The sequence below is a fragment of the Poecilia formosa genome, unplaced genomic scaffold, assembly GCF_000485575.1.
Source record: "Poecilia formosa unplaced genomic scaffold, Poecilia_formosa-5.1.2 Scaffold8, whole genome shotgun sequence".
NCBI classification, from domain to species: Eukaryota; Metazoa; Chordata; class Actinopteri; order Cyprinodontiformes; family Poeciliidae; genus Poecilia; species Poecilia formosa.
The window spans coordinates 4,956,976-4,973,633 of NW_006799947.1; the positions used below are offsets into that span (position 1 = coordinate 4,956,976).

At 39.9% G+C, this 16,658-nt stretch overlaps 1 protein-coding gene across 2 annotated transcripts; it reads right to left on the bottom strand.

Annotated features, from left to right (window-relative positions):
• Positions 1-450: 450 nt before the first annotated feature.
• Positions 451-15,856, bottom strand: usp40 (ubiquitin specific peptidase 40). Of its 2 annotated transcripts, none has more exons than XM_007576633.2 (31): positions 15,157-15,856; positions 15,000-15,067; positions 14,232-14,345; positions 11,680-11,844; positions 11,440-11,586; positions 11,199-11,342; positions 10,667-10,795; positions 10,424-10,540; positions 10,070-10,177; positions 9,772-9,972; positions 8,980-9,115; positions 8,737-8,818; positions 8,346-8,517; positions 8,168-8,252; positions 7,991-8,061; positions 7,489-7,901; positions 6,763-6,913; positions 6,555-6,615; positions 6,180-6,233; positions 5,883-5,971; positions 5,620-5,706; positions 4,888-4,924; positions 4,710-4,774; positions 4,289-4,363; positions 3,972-4,199; positions 3,221-3,339; positions 3,044-3,109; positions 2,702-2,912; positions 2,510-2,605; positions 2,320-2,414; positions 451-1,805 (listed from the first exon to the last, which is right to left on the bottom strand). In XM_007576633.2, the coding sequence occupies exons 1-31, from the start codon at positions 15,350-15,352 to the stop codon at positions 1,715-1,717; spliced, it is 3,873 nt and encodes a 1,290-aa protein (XP_007576695.1). In that variant the 5' UTR covers positions 15,353-15,856; the 3' UTR covers positions 451-1,714. The 2 variants fall into 2 exon arrangements, with proteins under 2 accessions (XP_007576695.1, XP_007576687.1); XM_007576625.2 differs by having other exon boundaries at positions 8,980-9,118.
• Between the last annotated feature and the right edge of the window lie 802 nt (positions 15,857-16,658).

The following is a 16,658-nucleotide window of genomic DNA, read 5'->3' on the forward strand; positions in this document are numbered from 1 at the left end:
TTTTGACAAACAAGCTTCACTGGCATCTTGGGGTCACCCAAAAAAGATCCACCAACCTTGTGAAATATTATAGGACACCAATTACTGTCCAATTAGTAAAAAGAGATTGTAAAAAGTATTATAAGTGGCGTGCCAACACTGGGGAGTTTGTTAGTGTATTTTATTTTTCCATGGTTAATAAAGGACACAAACTACAAGATTGGGTTTTTCTGATTTTTTTGTAATTGTGTGATAATGCTGCTGCAATAAAACCTAGATTCAATTCGATTCAAAGTTAATCTTTCTTCCAAGGTTAAACACCACGGTACACACTGCTATGTCATCATTTTGGTGACGTTCGAATATCTGTGGCAAAAGTCATTGCAACTCTGAAAGTTTACTCTGAGCAAAGTTCTTAAATGGCTAAAAAAAAGAAAAAAAAACTTCACCGATTGCAAAACACTCTGCTGATCTGAACACAATTGTTTTATAACTTTATTAATCATTAACAAAAGCAGTTTTACATTGATATAAACACTGCAACGATACAGCAAAACGGTCCTTAACAGCAGAGATGTGACCACTGCTGTTAATAATCAAACTGGGATACAAAAAAGTGATTTTACTGTTAGTACAATGCCAATAAAACAAGACGTCTGTTTGAAAATTCTTGACAAATTAAAAAAAATAATACAATTGCAATCACTTTTCCCCAAAAAACATAAAAGAAAATCAGCTTTATTTCCCTCAAAGTCAAATATATGCATGCAAATAAAACCTGAAATATTCCTCAATAAAATTTCAGAGCTCACATGGTTACATTTTACCGTTCTCAAGCAGGATTTTACAGCTTGGCAATAAAATTCCCCATCGACCAAGTGTTAAACTGTGAGCATTTAAATGTAAAAACCATGATTAATTTTGAGAGAGCCGGGCGACAGTAAGGATAAATGGTGAAAAGCCGAGCTTAAAAGAGGTAGAAGAAGACGAGGAGAGTTGGAGAACGAGGTAGGGAAGACAGAGCAGCAGAGAAGCTTCTCCACATTAAGGCCCATCTCTCATCTGCCCTGAAAACAAACGTATCAATAGTTCCTGATCATGAGTGGCAGTCTTTTGTTCACGCAGCACAGTGGCAAGTTTATGTCTAAAAAGTGGCCTTAATGTTACCTTATATAAAGATGTAGATTTCAGGAAGGAAATTCATTCTTAATTTGCTTTACTCAAGGAAATGTAATCAGAAAGGGGACGACTTCACTAACAACAACTTCTGATATTTCAGAATTAATTAAAAACTCCACTTTATTTAGGGATCAAGAGTTGAATCATTCTTCATATATACATATATATATATAAAAACTCAAAGTGAACCGGCTGCAAATTGACGAAGACAAATAAAAAAAGTCCCCCGATTAAATCGTTACTTAAACGATATATTGTTTAAACAAGTTTGTTTATAAACAAAATGCATAATACAGAAACAGTCCAAAGGATGAAATCAAAGTTTAAACTTTTTTTTTTTTTGACGAATCACCAGGATACGAACCAGGAAGGTTTTAGTGTTCATTAATATGCTTTGAGACAATTAACCGTTTGCAAACTGTGGTAGAAAAAGGAAGAAATGGCACCAGACTCATTTAGCGGGATTGTCCAACAGCAACGTGGCATTTTAGTTCATGTGTGGTGTGACGTCATAGGAAGTCCTGATTTGTCTGTGCGTCAACAGAAAAGAAGGATGCTATCTGAATACTCCCACGCTGATGGACAGCGGCACCTCCAGCTTCCTGGATTTGGTTTTCCCAGCACCATTGGAGGCTGCAGCCTGCTCTCTGCAAAATAAGCAAAAACGAAGTGTTTTACCAAAACAGAGGAGAATAACCGAAACACGCATTTCACGTTCTACTGGCATTCCCTACCGCATTCATGTTAAGAAACATGTTGAATCCATAAAGGGGTTACAACCATTTTCCAGGATTATTAGTTATTATTATTATTATTATTAGCTTGTATTAAAATCTCGAATTGAGTTGTATTTTATAATTTTACAATAGAAAAAAATATATATATTCTAATTTTTACTTAATTATGCAAAACATAAAAAGGCTAAACTGAGAAGACATGTCAAAAATGATAATAGTAATAATAATAATGATGATATTACTATTATAATATTTGGGAGCTATTCTCACCCTCATGTCATGACCTCTGAAGATAAGTTTATCGAAACTAACAGAAAAGTTAAAGTTTTGGGTTAAGAAAAATGTGGAATTTTGATATGAAATATGAGATTAGGATCCCATACTCCCCAGTTGATGCACATATAAAAAAAACAGGAGGTCTCACCCTTTCCTGCGTTGCTCTGCCTGTTCCCTGAGCCTCTGCTGGCCCTGCTGGTCCTCTGCTGTGATGAAGTCCCTGTTGTTGTCAATCAAAAGGTTCTATGGGGGAAAAACACACAAGTACCAGATATAACACTTCTAATAAAAGACCAAACAGTCTGTTTAAAAAAAAAAAAGGAGTGTTTTATTGATACCTTAATGCCGATTACGTCTCCATCTCTGAGGTGAAAAGGTGGCCCCAGAAGAGATTCTGCCTTTTTCTTTTTCTTCTTTTTGGAAACCTGTTGAGTCTGAACGTAAACGACAAAATAAATATTACATTACTGGTAAGATGCCAAAACAACATTTCTGCCAAACTCTCTCTTTTGTAGCTTTTGTAGAGATACCCAGTTGGAGATTTCTTCCCAGGCGTGTTTCTCCGGCTGGCGTTTGGCCAACAGCAGAGAATCGGGAGAGAGGCCGTAGTGTGCAGCCAGACTGGTGCGCAGAGATCGAGGAGTAGAATCGTGAGAAGCGTCCCAAACCAGCTCTTCTGGAGGATAGTAGCTCCTCTCCCCTGGAACACCCATCTTTATCTTCAGCAGCACTTGTTTTGGCCTTGTAAATCAGCAAGAAGTGAAGAAAACACAGGAAAATTCAACATTTCAAAAGACTAAAAAGAAAACAAAGGAAGAGAATAAAAAACTTTTTTCTTTTTTTTTTATTTTTTTTTTTAAAGTTGCATTCACCCGAGATCTTCTTCTTTCAGAAGACACTGCACACAAAGATCCGCTCCATTGGTCAACTTCAGCTTCCTGAGCACAAAGCAAACAAACTATGTGGGGAAAGACCAGCTCAAACATTCTGCATCTGTCAACAAATAAAACCCATCTGTCACCCACAATGTGTGAATGAAGCTTTCAGACCTGAGTGTGACTTGTTGTCCTCTAAGGACGCGCGTAAGCCGCCCTCCCTCCATCTGCCACACGCGAAGGAAGCTAGTAACGGGCACGCACACGTCCTGAAGCGTTGGCAACGTCAACACCTAACGGAGCAAAGAGAGCATCTTATAGGGAGCACTTCACAGTTAAACGTGGATCCACATTACTACCACATTCAGCCTGAAAGCAAACAATATTCTGAAGATGAATCCACGATGGTCACCTAAGCTAACCTGTTCAAAGCTGATGGAGTCTGTACCAGGTGTAGGGAGTTAAACAGAAGGTAGTCTTAAGAGTGAACAGAAATGGTCTTACAGGATCATCATAAACTGATAAAAAAAGAAGAAAAAAAAAGAAAAGAAACAAGCATTTCCTTAAAGTCAACTTTTGTTCTAGAGAGGCACAAATAAATCATACTTTGAACTCCATCAGTCAGTTTACAGCATAATCGGTTTTTAGAAAATCTGGTCCTTTTCCAATCAATGAAGTCCCAGGTCGCGTTAACAGCAACACTCTTCAGTGTGGACGCTGTTACTGAGCAATAAGCATGTTGTTTCAGATGGGAATTAACATAAATGTTTTAGAGTGACCCTGGCAGGGTCTTTAATTTAAATCTGATCACAAATCTGAAGAGGGAACTAAAGATTAGGGTGATAGCTAGGAGACCTTCCAACCTGAAAAACATGGAGCTTATCACTAAAGATAAATCACCAACACACCAGTGGGAACACCTCACCTGAGTCTTTAAGTCCTCCAGTGTGGCATCGTCAGATATCTCCACCTTCCCGACGTTTCGTAGCTCCGCCATGTTTTCGCCACAAACAGAAATCGACTGAGCACAAGACCCATCTGTAGCCTCCGCTCCCTGCATGGGCTGCTCAGCAGAGCTGTTTTCTGAGTGCTTGAAGTCTGCTTCCACACCGCTCTCATCCACATAAAGCCACACAGAAAGCTTGAGAAATCCCTGAGGGAATAAAGATAAAGAAATAAAAGATAAACGGGGACGCTATGAAGATTTGTCAATAATCCAGACATCCAGGGATATTCTGATACCTTCGGAGGCAAAAGTCCTTCAGTAACAACCAACGTCTCACCACTGCTAATCTTCAGCTCTGACAAGGAGGCGTCCTGGGAATAAAAGGTGTCAATATGTTGCTCCTGAGGATTGTAATCATCTTATGAAGGAGAATCAATCTCTCCTACGTTTGTTCTCTATGCATACAATTTTATGTCAAAAACATGAAATAAAATTGATCACAATATGAAATACTTTAATGCCATCTGTTTTCTGTCTCAACACTACCACACATTTTTAGCTTCAGTACCAACTTCCTCAATGTACACAGCTTAAATTTACTTTAATATTGTGCAGCTTTACAACATTTGTTTTGTGCAGTGAAGTCCCAAATACTGATTCAACAGTACTGACATGTGCGCAGCATGACACGCTGTTTAAAAACCTGCATTGATTCACCTCATCCATCAGCGGCTCTCCAACCTCCTCACACCAGTCCAGCCTCCTCAGGTGCCAACTGGTACCTGAAAAGCAGAAGATCAACCATTGACCAGCTAGTGAACATGCAAGCTGTAGTAGTAGAGCAAATATAGATGGTGACAACAAACACAAAAGAGAAGGAATGATGAAATCTTACCATCAAGCCTAACAGCATCCAGCATAGCTCTGAGACACTAACACAACAAACATGATGACTTTAAATTTGTGCAAATTACGATGAACAAGTGCATCTTCGTTCATTAGAATATCATTAAAAAGAGAGGGGAAATTAACATAAATTCAAATGCAGAATAAAACATTTTAAGCATTTATTTATATTAAATTTTATTATTATGAAAACCCCAAAGTAAGTTTCTCAGAAAATGTGTATTGTTAAGTAAAGACCTGCAAAAATCAAGGGGAAGGTTGCTACCTTCACAATTGTCAAGAAGTTGTCAAATAGTGGTGCATCCAAGCATATTTATGGAACAAAAAGACATTATGGAACAAGGATAATATAATCTGTGAGAGGACTGGAAAGGAAAATTCAGATTTGAGATTTTGGGATAGTAGCTGGACTGCCATAAACAAATATATCAATGCTAAAAATGTAGTATTACTTGTGTTAAACATCAGAAATGGCTAACCTGGACTAAGGAGAAAAAACAACTGAAATGTAAAACAAGACCCCCAACAAAAGTACTGAGTACATATGGATGTACTTTTTAGTAAAATTAACTATTTTCCAAAACCTCCATTTGGGGTTTTCCTGAAATATATTGTTAAATATGCATGCAACGATGATTATAACCCAGTTTATTATGAAAAGTCTGTACTTAGCTGTAAGATTTAATAAACATTATGGAAAACTTCTCTTCAACTTCCTTACTTCTTTAACAGTGAAGGTCTTCTCCACGATTATATCCATCTCCATGCCAGCAGAGGGGGCCGAGCCCACAGTGAAGTGCAAGAACAGCTGAAAAAGCACAGAAACAAATTCTCTCAACTTCAATCAGCCCACATAAACTCACGCCGCCTTGGTTTGTTTTACGATGTAGGAAACTATTAAAAGTTCCGTCTTTTTCATCGTTGCAGCTGCAAGGAAAGAAGATTTTACTGAAGAAGACAAGAAAAAAAAAAAAAGAAGCACACCTGTGATTCCTTGGGGGCATTTCCCGGACAGAGAGTCAACGTGGTCATGAGTCGCACGCCTGCATCCCGAACGTTCAACTCCTCACATACTGTCAGGAAAACCGCAGTGAGTCAGCATATGTGCAATTATGATTAAAAAAAACAAAACAAAAAAAAAAACATTCAAAGACAGATTTATGGGGGGGGTAACTATCAAAGACTTTCAGGAGGTCAGATTTAGAGAAAGTGTCCCTTGATACGCTAAAGTAAGGGGGATTTCCAACTCAAATGGCCTCCAGCTAAGAAATGAAACGGTACCCGGAGGAAGGAGTTTCCCAGAGCAGTCCACCTGCCTCAGACAGTACTGCGCACCTGCTCAGCAACACACACAGAACAGGGAGGTAAACTTACAGAAACCAGAAAAGTTACTGAAAAGGTCCAACAAATAACTGTAGTTGACAAAAGCAAACTCTCTTAAAAAGTGCTTGTGCAAGTTTATGTTTAAGTTATATGACTGGATGAATCCATTTACGTTTTCTACCTATTTGCAAATTAATGTAGACAGTAAAAGTTACAAACTGAATTATTTGTTGTTATTGTGTTTTGTTTTTTTTTGTTTTTGTTTTTTTTTATTTGTCTAAGGTGTACTTCTGCTGCAGGACTGCAATTATACATTATTTTTGAGCATCTTGCCTGAAGGTTGCTCCTGCAGCTGCAGCTCCCAAATGGCTCTTTGCTTCACTTCATATAGCAGCTGTGGCAGGACATATTAAACAGAAAGGAAGCCGTTTGGGTGAGGGAACATGATGCAAAAAAAACAAAACTAAAACAAACAAGATTAAAACAAAAATAACAAGATTAAAAAGCAAGTGAGATGACAAGACAGACATTAATTACTGACCGTATTTCCTGTGGCTGGAACCTTTACTTTCTTCCTCTGTTCCTCTTGTTCTTCTTCACCTCCTTTTATCTGAGTTCGAAGCTCCACCTGGAGCCAGCGGCAGTCAGACGGCGTGGTCACAGTGACCACGTCTCCGGTCCGGGAGAACACGCTGAGCACAGTAAAGAAGACTGCTGCTAGACACGAACAGGAAACTAACCAAACACTCAGTGCCTTGCTCAAGTATTCATACCCCAATTCGCTTTATCACATTTTAACAAGTTAGAAACAAAGGCTTCAGTGTATTTTAATTGGAAATGTGGGGAAGGCATGTGCAAGTGTTGGTTGTCTATGTAGGCCAAAAAGTTCGATTTTGGTCTGATCAGGACTCTTACAGGAAAGATTTGTGGCGTAAAACTTTCAGCGACCTCCCACCCGATTTGTGGCTCTCAGCATTTTTACCTGAGTTTCTATGACTAAAGTTCGTTAGGGGGATCCGAGTAAAAGGGGCTGAATTCAAATCAAAGTGTACATCGTACTTTCGGAAGGGTGGGGGTTTAATTACAAAAAAAAATCAAACTTTGAAAACCACATGTGGTTTTTCAAATGCAAAACTTTGTGTCTGTCCATTGCAGTAAATCCAAACAAAATCCACTCAAGTTTGTGACTTTTAGCGTATCAAAATGTGGGAAACGTCTGGAGGTATGAATACATTTTGAATTAAACGCGCTGCGCAAGAGAGCTCACCTGCTGTCGAACGACTGCGGCTCCAACACCAACAAAGCATCTCCGTCTTTCAGCGACAGCTCCTTCAAAGTCCGCTGCATGTCGTCGGGCGGAAACACCCTCCAGCCGCTGGCGCCTCCTCCCTCCCCGGCCCCCTGACCCCCGACCTTTCCTCCGTTATGCTCCTGACACAGAAGACTCTCCCTCGGCTCCCCCAGCGCCTCCCTCACCTCCCCAAGAGTCGCACCGCCCGCGAATCCTCTCGCTTCCCTCTTCAGTCCCGCAGCCCCGTTCTCAGAATCGCAGTTGTCGGTCGTTTCGCACTTGACCCCGTTTTGCGCCTCGTGCTCCACGCCTTCGCTCAGGAAAGGGCGAACGACGGTGAGTAACACCGGCTCCCACTCGGCTCCAGTTTGGACTGCGGCACCGCGAACCTGAAGAAGCAAAAAGCACGGGCGTATGAGATGTTGTCCCCCTCGATAAAATTCTTAGAATTAGACCCATGTGGTGACTTTTTCCTTACTTCTTTACCATTCCACACAAACAGGTCAGTATTTGTGTGGATTCCTGCACTGTACAGGGAGACACTGTCATCTGTGAAAAGGAAAAACACAGTGACGGTTAAAAACAAACATTCCTTAATATAGTTTCTTTCCCTTCAGGTGGTTTTTTTTTATTGTTTTTGCCTGTGAAGTCTAACCTGTAAGAGTATTGTAGAGGTGTAAACCTGCAGGTAGACTCTTGGCTACAGTCAATGCCATATCTCCTTCCCAGAGCTCCTGCATCTATATTTTTGCAACAACAACAAAAAAATCTTAACCTTCACATAACAAAGAGTTTTAAAACACAAAAGTATCCGTTTACTGGTATCACAGTACGTGATAAATGGTGAGCCGCAGATCGCCGATGGTTTTCCTCCGGTCGAAGCTCAGGTTGATGCTTCCGCTTGGCTCCTCGCTGAGCGGCCGCAGGACTCCATTGACTGTTTTGTAGAGGGGGGCCAGGTGCAGGTGCAGCTCTACTGTGTTATTAGTGGCATCAAACTCCTCACTATAAAGAAAAAAAAAAGAAAGAAAAAAAAAAACATGTTGATTCCCCTCATCTGTGCAGAACTGTCCACCCTTAGAGCTGCAATATGCAACATTTAAATAATCTGTGAGAAGATCTTCTACAGAGCAACTGAACCATAATGACTGAGTCAGACCCGACTGTGCAGCTGTGCATATAATGACAGAGCAACTTGTTTCACTTTTGTGCTTGTTTTGATACCGCATCTGTTGCAGCCTCTGGTTTTCATCCTGGGCCATCTGGATGAAGTGGGAAGGAACTTTATACTGTGGATTGCTCAGAGCTGCAAAAGTAAAACAAAAATAATAAAATAAAAAAAGCACACAAATTAAAGAACTGTTCCTGCAGAAAATGTACTCTATTTATTGTATGATCAAGTTGTTTTAGAGATGCACTTTTTTTTTTTTGTTTTAAATCGGAAGATGCAAGCAAGTTACTTTGTACCTTCGCTGGGCCTGTAGAGCTGCGTTTTTCTGTAAAACAGCATGTAGGCGCTCTCTTTGCCCTGGAACTGCTTCTCGATGTCCGACTCCCTGATGGAGGTCACAGTGGAGTCGTTGAGGTCAAACCAGTGGCTACCCTGCTGTCAGACAGGAGGACGCGCCATGAGAAAACAGCCACAAAACGAGTCACAAGACAGGTCACGCTTATATAGTTACATTGCAAATTTTATGGGGCTTCAGAGGCAGAAACAAGTGTGTCCTTCTGTCCTGCCAATCATTTTCAAAGAAGACATCCAAAGATAAAACATACTTTTCTGACACAAACAAATCTTTGGAGCCAGAGCATCCTTTATAAAGATTGCACCATTATACGCTTATATAAGCATGCAATCTGGAACTATGCATAGCCTACCTTTTGTTGTAAGCAGTAAACAGATTACTAACTCTGTTCACAAGTGAGACTTTCAGCTGCTTCCATTCACTGCCAATAGATTTTACATAGGAGTGCGAGCAAAATCTTAGAAGCACCAGAGTGTTGAATTATAAGATCTACATGAACGTCGGCTGAATTTTTTGTCTTTTAAATTTACATTTTTGTTTTAAGCAGATCAGAGTTCTGGTTTCTTAGGTCTCCAACCTTTTCACAAGACATTTCTCCAGGCTCCATTCATTCATTAGACAAAAATAATAATAATAATAATAATAATAATAATCTATCAATTTTTGTTTCTATATGTTAGTTAAAAAAAAAAAACTGAAATGTGTAATCCGAGTCGGTCTGTTTCTGCAGTACCTCTGGTTTTGGTTTAGGCTTCTGATTTCCCTCTGGCTGCAGATCAGAAGTTGCTCCATCTGAAGCTGTTGAAGGTTCAGAGTTTGTGGTTTGCTCTGAAGGAGCCGAGGCCTCAGTCGCTGGGCTCGGAGGGTTTGCTTTCAATGCCACTCGAGTCCCATTGGACACCAAAATGAAAATGTCACTGTGTGACTGCAGGAACTAAAATTAAACAAATTAATGAAAAAGGCAAAGAAATTGGATTAGATTTAAAATATTTTTTTTTTTAAATTAATATAGGAGGAAAAACTAAGAATACCTTCCCAATGGGACCGTAGGGTTTCCTGAACCTTTTGCTCCAGGATGATCCAGTTTTATTCATGAGTTTTTGACCCAGCTGATCCAACAAAACGCTTTTTGATGACTCCTAGAGGACAGAAGAGGTACTACAGTTTAAATCTTTACTAGTCACAGTCTGCCAGAGTTTTATCAGAAAATTTTTGAAAAATAAAAAATAAAAAAATGTAGAAATAGCACAATATCCTGAATCACAATATCAACAAGACTAAACTGAAAATTTTCATGGCGGTAGTAGTGGAAATGTGGCTTATTTGCAGTAACATTCAGCCATGACCTTCCATGAAAAGTTTGAGGGATAAAAAAAAAAACCTACCTGAGCAATGATAGCAGTAATGATAGACAACGGGTCGTCTTCCTGCAGTTTTTGCTCAGATGACTCCTTCACTTCCTCCTTCGTTTTCTTTTGAGCTTTGGGTTTGCAGTCCTCTTCCTGTCAACGAGAAACAGAGGCGATGTCTTTTTTGATGTGTGCATGCATAAAACCAAGTGAAAGAAACTATCAAGCAGCAGCAGTTTCTTAGCTTGAACGAAAGTCAGCATTTTTTTTTCTCCTCACCGGTGGCTCCCACTTTCCAAGTTCGTCAATATCTCTGATGTAAACGTGGTAATGGCCGCCATAGCAGCCTCCCTTATGGATAATCACCGAAAACAGTTCATATGTGAAGTCAGAGTCCTCTGCATCAGTCTGTAAAGAGGCAAAACCAAGTAATTCAAAGAAAGATCAAAGCAGAATTATGTACTTAGAGTATTTATTTCTGTTAATGTGCTGGCCTCAGCCAATACTGCATGCATCTTCACCAAATCCTCAAACCAGCTGCAAGTTTTCATTGTAGCTGTTGCATCATCTTCTACCACATTTTTTCCTTCCTCCAAACTTTCCAAACACATGCCTGGCTAGCGGTGTAAACTCCCAGCTTCTTTAGCAGTGACCTTTTTGCTATAAACTCCTTATGTTCATACATAATAGTCTATATTTCTCATTAACTGAGTCTTGGGTTTTCATTAGCTACAAGCTACAATCATTTAAATGAAACTTTGGAAGCGTTGCACGTACAAAGAGGAAAGTTCAACTAAAATCTTTCCGGTACCTGTTCACAAAAAGGTCGTAGATTGATGGTGAGCGGAAAGGCGTAGCGTCCGGTCTCCTTGTATCGCTCACATTTGGCAAAGTCGAAGCTGAATCTCAGCAAAGACACGGTCATAAACGGGGGCAGCTGCTTCAGCTTGGCAGACTGAGAAACGGCAAAGGAAAACATTTATGATAGTAGAGAGAATTTTTTTTTAAAAAGCACTTTCTTGGATTATAACATAACGTCACTGGTACCGAACCTTGGCAGCGGTGACCAGCCGGGAACACTGAGCGCAGCGATAAAGGTTGTTGCCTTCAAACAACTCTTCCTCCACAAACATGTTCCACAAAGCCTCCTCCAGGCTGGACACGCCACAAACGCACACCGTCAGATCCAGGAAGTCCTCCTGCCGACGGCACGAAAACGCATTTAAACCGAAAAGGAGCAGACGCGGATTTTTAGATTTTCTCTACACGAGGGTCCTCGTACTGCAACGCACCTTCCTCTGGCTCACGTTTCCACACTCCTTACATACGATGCTGTTGACAATGGTGCCGTGGTAGAGGCGTTGGATCAGTGTACTGCCACTGGTGCCCACCAGGGAGTGCTCCAACGCACTGAACAGGATCCTGTTGAGCTCCTGCACGTCGTGCTGATTCGTCCCCTTGAAAGAACGACGAAAAGAACGGTTCAGACGAGGAGAGGCTTTGTTCCAGTTTGTACGACCCACGTGACCCCATGATGAAAGAGACAGAACTAGTCTAAAACTGGTTCAGTTTTACATATATTAAAGTGAGTTACAAACTTGGTTCTGAGCCAGCTGACTCTTTTGAAGTATGATCTATTGATGTCATATAAACACATTTTATTCTACTAATGGAAAAACTGAAAATTAAGTAGGTAGAAAATATTTCGCAGTGGGCAAAAACATCCTGAGGAAGAAGTCTCGGTGTTGTGCAAACAAAGCTGCAAATGTATGAAAAAAGCAAAAAGAGTGAAACGACTTCCACTGGAAGTCCTCCAAAAAATAATAACAAAAAAAAACCCGTCAGCCCAATTTTTAAATAGTCTGATGCATTTAGAAAGCAAAATTGTGCTGTGGCTTCACTGTAGAGGTAGCCAGATGAAGCCTTGATGCCTTCTGGCCTCCTGGTTCTCAAAAGGGTTCATTTCTTGAAGCTTCATGGGCTCAAAACCCCTACTGGATTGATTTTTTCTTCTTTTTTTTTGTGAATCATTTCATCAATCAGTAATAAACCCGCACTGTCCTGCAACGGTAAAGGCATGGCAACGAATAAAATATATTAGAATGTACATATCAATTCATCTTGCACATATTCATGTGATCAGCATCTCCAACTTTGAGCATAACGGGTACTTAAAAAGGCAATACAACAGAATCTAACATTTCTCATCAAATGTTTCTGGATAAACAATTAGTCAAACTTTTAATAGCCTGTCCTGAATTATGGAACGGTTCCAAAAACTGCGGCACTGCCAACAAGGTGAGCGATTTTACAACTGGAGGAGTTAAATACAGCAACAATATTTTTGTTGCACTATGAAAAACATCCAACATCTTCTGCCAGTAAAAAAATAAAACTTCATATTGCATTCCAAAAACCAACTCATAACTCATTAGAGAGAGTGTAATCACTTTATCGAGACAGCAAGGAGCTTTCTGTGAGTTCCACCAAGTTACATGTGGTAATTTGTAAGCCCTTTAAGACATATAAAATTGTCTTAAGTTATTCAGCTTCTTAGCTGAATAACTTGCATAATGGATCTAAGGAAATTAATTATAATTATCCACTAAGGTCTGGGCTCTGGTATGTGACCCCAGTGCTCTCACGCTTTTATAGGTTAGCTTGCTGCATTGCCTTCAAAACCAATACAGGCAGCAAGATTTAAAACTTTATTTAAAACTTTTGCGCTATGGTCAACCACTGGAAAAACTTTTTAAATATACACTTAATGATAAAGGAGCTGGTTTTGTCAACACATGAGAATGTCTAAATCCAAAGCCAGAATTTCAGCATATGAAACAAATAAATGCCAAAATTAAAGCCGATATGATTAAACGTTAAGACTTCTTGAAAAACGTCGAGACCCTGTGATCAAACCACAGTGTTCAAACATGGAGGGAAACTTTCTTTTCCCTACGGGCTCTAAAAGCACCTCTATGCCCGAAAAACTTGCAAACACCGACCCGCTATGTGAGAGCGGTTGCATGGTAGTCTATTTATAAATCATGCCAAATGTCTCTTTGTGAACCAATGACGTTTCAGATGTTGGTGACGTCATTCGACACTGCCTGTGCTGCACACATCCACACTTCGAAGGAAGGAAACAAATGTCCAGTTATTGACATTTGTTTGCTATTAAGACAATAAAGCAAAGCATTGCTTATCAGAGCACATTGGGGTCATCTCACTGAAATCAACAAATAAAAACACTGGATGGTTTTTATAGATAATACAGGTGATTATCTATGTCATTAACATTTTACAGAACCAGCTAAGAATTAAGCTAGATTTGCATAAACAAATGTCAAACTAGAAATCATCCTCAGCAGATCCTTTATTTTTGCTTTCCACAGTTGACTAGTTTCCATTTCTCCTTGTGGTGTGTTGGGTTTTTGTGTCGCGTCATGTAACTTCATTTTACAACTTGTTACGTCAATTACTATATGCCTAGTTCCTTCTCACTGCCAACCAGCGGTTTTTAAGAGTGCAGCTGCTTGTTTGATCACATCGCTGCATGTATTTTTCCACTGGAAAATTGGGTTTGCACGCCCTATGGCAACTTGTGTGTCTGTAACGTTTTGTTCTCCTTCCTCAGGTAATAATTTGGCAGCTGGACGGCCTCCAGAAAGAACTGGAATTCCACTCAGGTTCCTTGGGCTGACTGCAGTACGATAATGCAAATACGTTCCGTACTTTTGAGCATGCCGTGGCGGATGTTGCTGCGGCATAAGATCAATCACCGAAAGAAAAAAAAAAGAAAGAAAGAAGTGTAACGTGAGCCTCTCCTTTCTCCCCCGTCACTGACCTCGGTGCTGTTCCAGCCGAAGCTGTCGGTGAGGTCGGTGGTGGAGGCGCTCTGCTGGTCCACCAGCAGCAGGCGGGCAAACAGTCTCTGGAGCTCCAGAGGAATCACTCGGACCTGCAGGGTAAAAGAGCAAAACTAATTTGGCCTTAAAGCTGAACCAGGCAAGGGATGACAGTTTATTGTTTCGCAAGGCAAGAAACAAGTAAAAAGAGAAAAAAGAAAACGCTCAGTCTTCTTTTCGAGGGTGCTCCCTTGGGTTCTCTTCTCAATTTATATCAACAGTATTACATCCTTATTTTACAGTTGTAAATCCAACCTGTATGCCGATGATATAGAGTTGTATTTTAGTTTTGGCTCTAATCAGTCCACAATTTAAAACCTGCAAATATGGCTCTCTTAAAATCATACCGACTTGAAACCATAAACCTTTTACCAGTTTCGACACTGTTGATTATTCACTTGTCAGGTGTCATATTTTAGTTTGGCTACCTGAAAGACACCAATGTGTATCTTTCAGGAAATGTTCAGACTTCTTTTCCACCCCTTTCTAAAGGAGCTCCCCAGAGTTGAGTCCTAGGACCGTTTCAGTTCTCCAGTTATGCTAATAAGACAAAATCTAAAATTTTGATGGACCAAAGAGGACCTGACAATGTTAAGTAAATATTAAATGGCCAAATGGGCCCATAAATTATCCCCCCACACAATTATTCCATCACCAGCCTTTCAAATATGACAGGATGGATCTGTGCTTTTATTTTGTTCACTTACTTTAGCCCCTGGTTTGTCTTTATCCTCAAGACACCCCAATTCTTCTGGCCCCAAATTGAACAGCTCCTCTGCAAACACACCAACAAAGACGAATCACTCAGGTGAAAAGAGTCATCTGGTGACCTATTGCACAGGTGGGAGAGTCATCTGACCGTACCTCTGAACTCTGGGGTGAACAGCAGAGTCTGGAGCAGAGAGTTGAGGTAGCACGTCCCTCCCTGATTTTTAATGCCGCACAGATTGCTTCTCCCACGGGGTGGAGGCGGCTCCTCTCCCCCCTTGGCAGTTCTTCCTGTGGCGGAGGTCGAGACAAAGCCTTCGTCCTCTTCCTCCTCAAAAAGGTTTCCGAACATGTTGAGTTGGGTTTTATTTCCGCAGTTTGCTCCCAAGTTATGAAGGGATTACGCTCCCAGTAAAAACCCCGTGTTAGCACTCCAGTGTTCACTCTTGCTATCTCATCTTAGTCTTCCCGAGCTCCCGGTTGATAATTGTCGGACTGACTCGAAAATAAGATGAATTCACGGGGCTAAACATCGCGACCAGGCCCTGGTGTGAACTCTGTGGGTTTCTGGTTGACTAAATCAATCGCAGTTTTGATAAGCCCAGCGAAAAGAAATATCCAAGTCTGTATCACAGAAACTATTCATAAAAAAATAAAATAAAATCACAGCACCGATTTATCCAAACAGAAAAACACACACTGAACTTAAATTTTACTCAAAATGACTTCGAACCCGAGCTCTTTCTTCCACTGTCATTCTTAAAACAGAAAACAGGCGAAACGTAAATAGAAACACCATAGATGAACTGTAGGCGGCCATGTTTCATGTCGGGAGAAACTAGAATGGTGCATTGTGGTACTTGTAGTACGTGGATCAGTCAAACGCGAACTAGACAGGAAAATCGCTTAAAAATAATATTTAGTCACAATATTTTTTTTAATTAGTGAATTTCATACAAATTATTACTGGAAAACACCGTTTGTTGTTTTATTTATTTAAAAAGAAACATTTGCTTTAATTCTAACACTGCATTTCCTACAAGATCATTTCGCACAGGCATTCTGGCTCTTGTAGTCTTTCATCAACTAAGCATGACAATGGATAATTTACATGAATCATGTGCTGGCAGTTAAAAGCTCAGTTTTGTATAACAGTAAAAGCACAATGGTTACCTAAAAAAAAGACTAAATGAAGAAAATTTAAGTACATCAAAGACATAGACAATTTACCATCTAACACTGACATACCGAGCATTGTTAGGATAAAATGTCTGAGATTCAGTTTCATTTTCAATGCAGTCAGAGGCAAAATGAAACAGCAGTTCAGTCTATGACAGCATAATAAACCGCACATGAGTGGCTTAACAAATACAAAAAAAGCACACTAAAAAGTGTGCCTTATTTATCTGTGTTAGGGGAAACTTTCTTTAAATACCAATTACATTTGTTGATTTATAATCTTTTTTTTGCATCTGTATTTTCATATACATAAAATAACGTCCAAAACACAAACATAACTTTTCTCAAAAAAGTTACAAATAAAAAAATATACAATTGAAACATTTAAGTTTGCTATATTTAAATATATTACAAACAATTTCACATCTGTAAAAGTCTCAATAGATTGTCTCGTGCAGGCAATAACTATATGTAGAAAT

Bases quoted from the DNA above. Each gene is read 5' to 3' on its own strand.
- usp40 (XM_007576625.2), bottom strand. From the start codon at position 15,352: ATGTTCGGAAACCTTTTTGAGGAGGAAGAGGACGAAGGCTTTGTCTCG. The intron at 15,068-15,156 runs GTACGGTCAGAT...GTGTGTTTGCAG, and splicing joins GTTCACCCCAGAGTTCAGAG to AGGAGCTGTTCAATTTGGGG. The intron at 4,200-4,288 runs GTATCAGAATAT...TTATTCCCTCAG, and splicing joins AAGGACTTTTGCCTCCGAAG to GGATTTCTCAAGCTTTCTGT.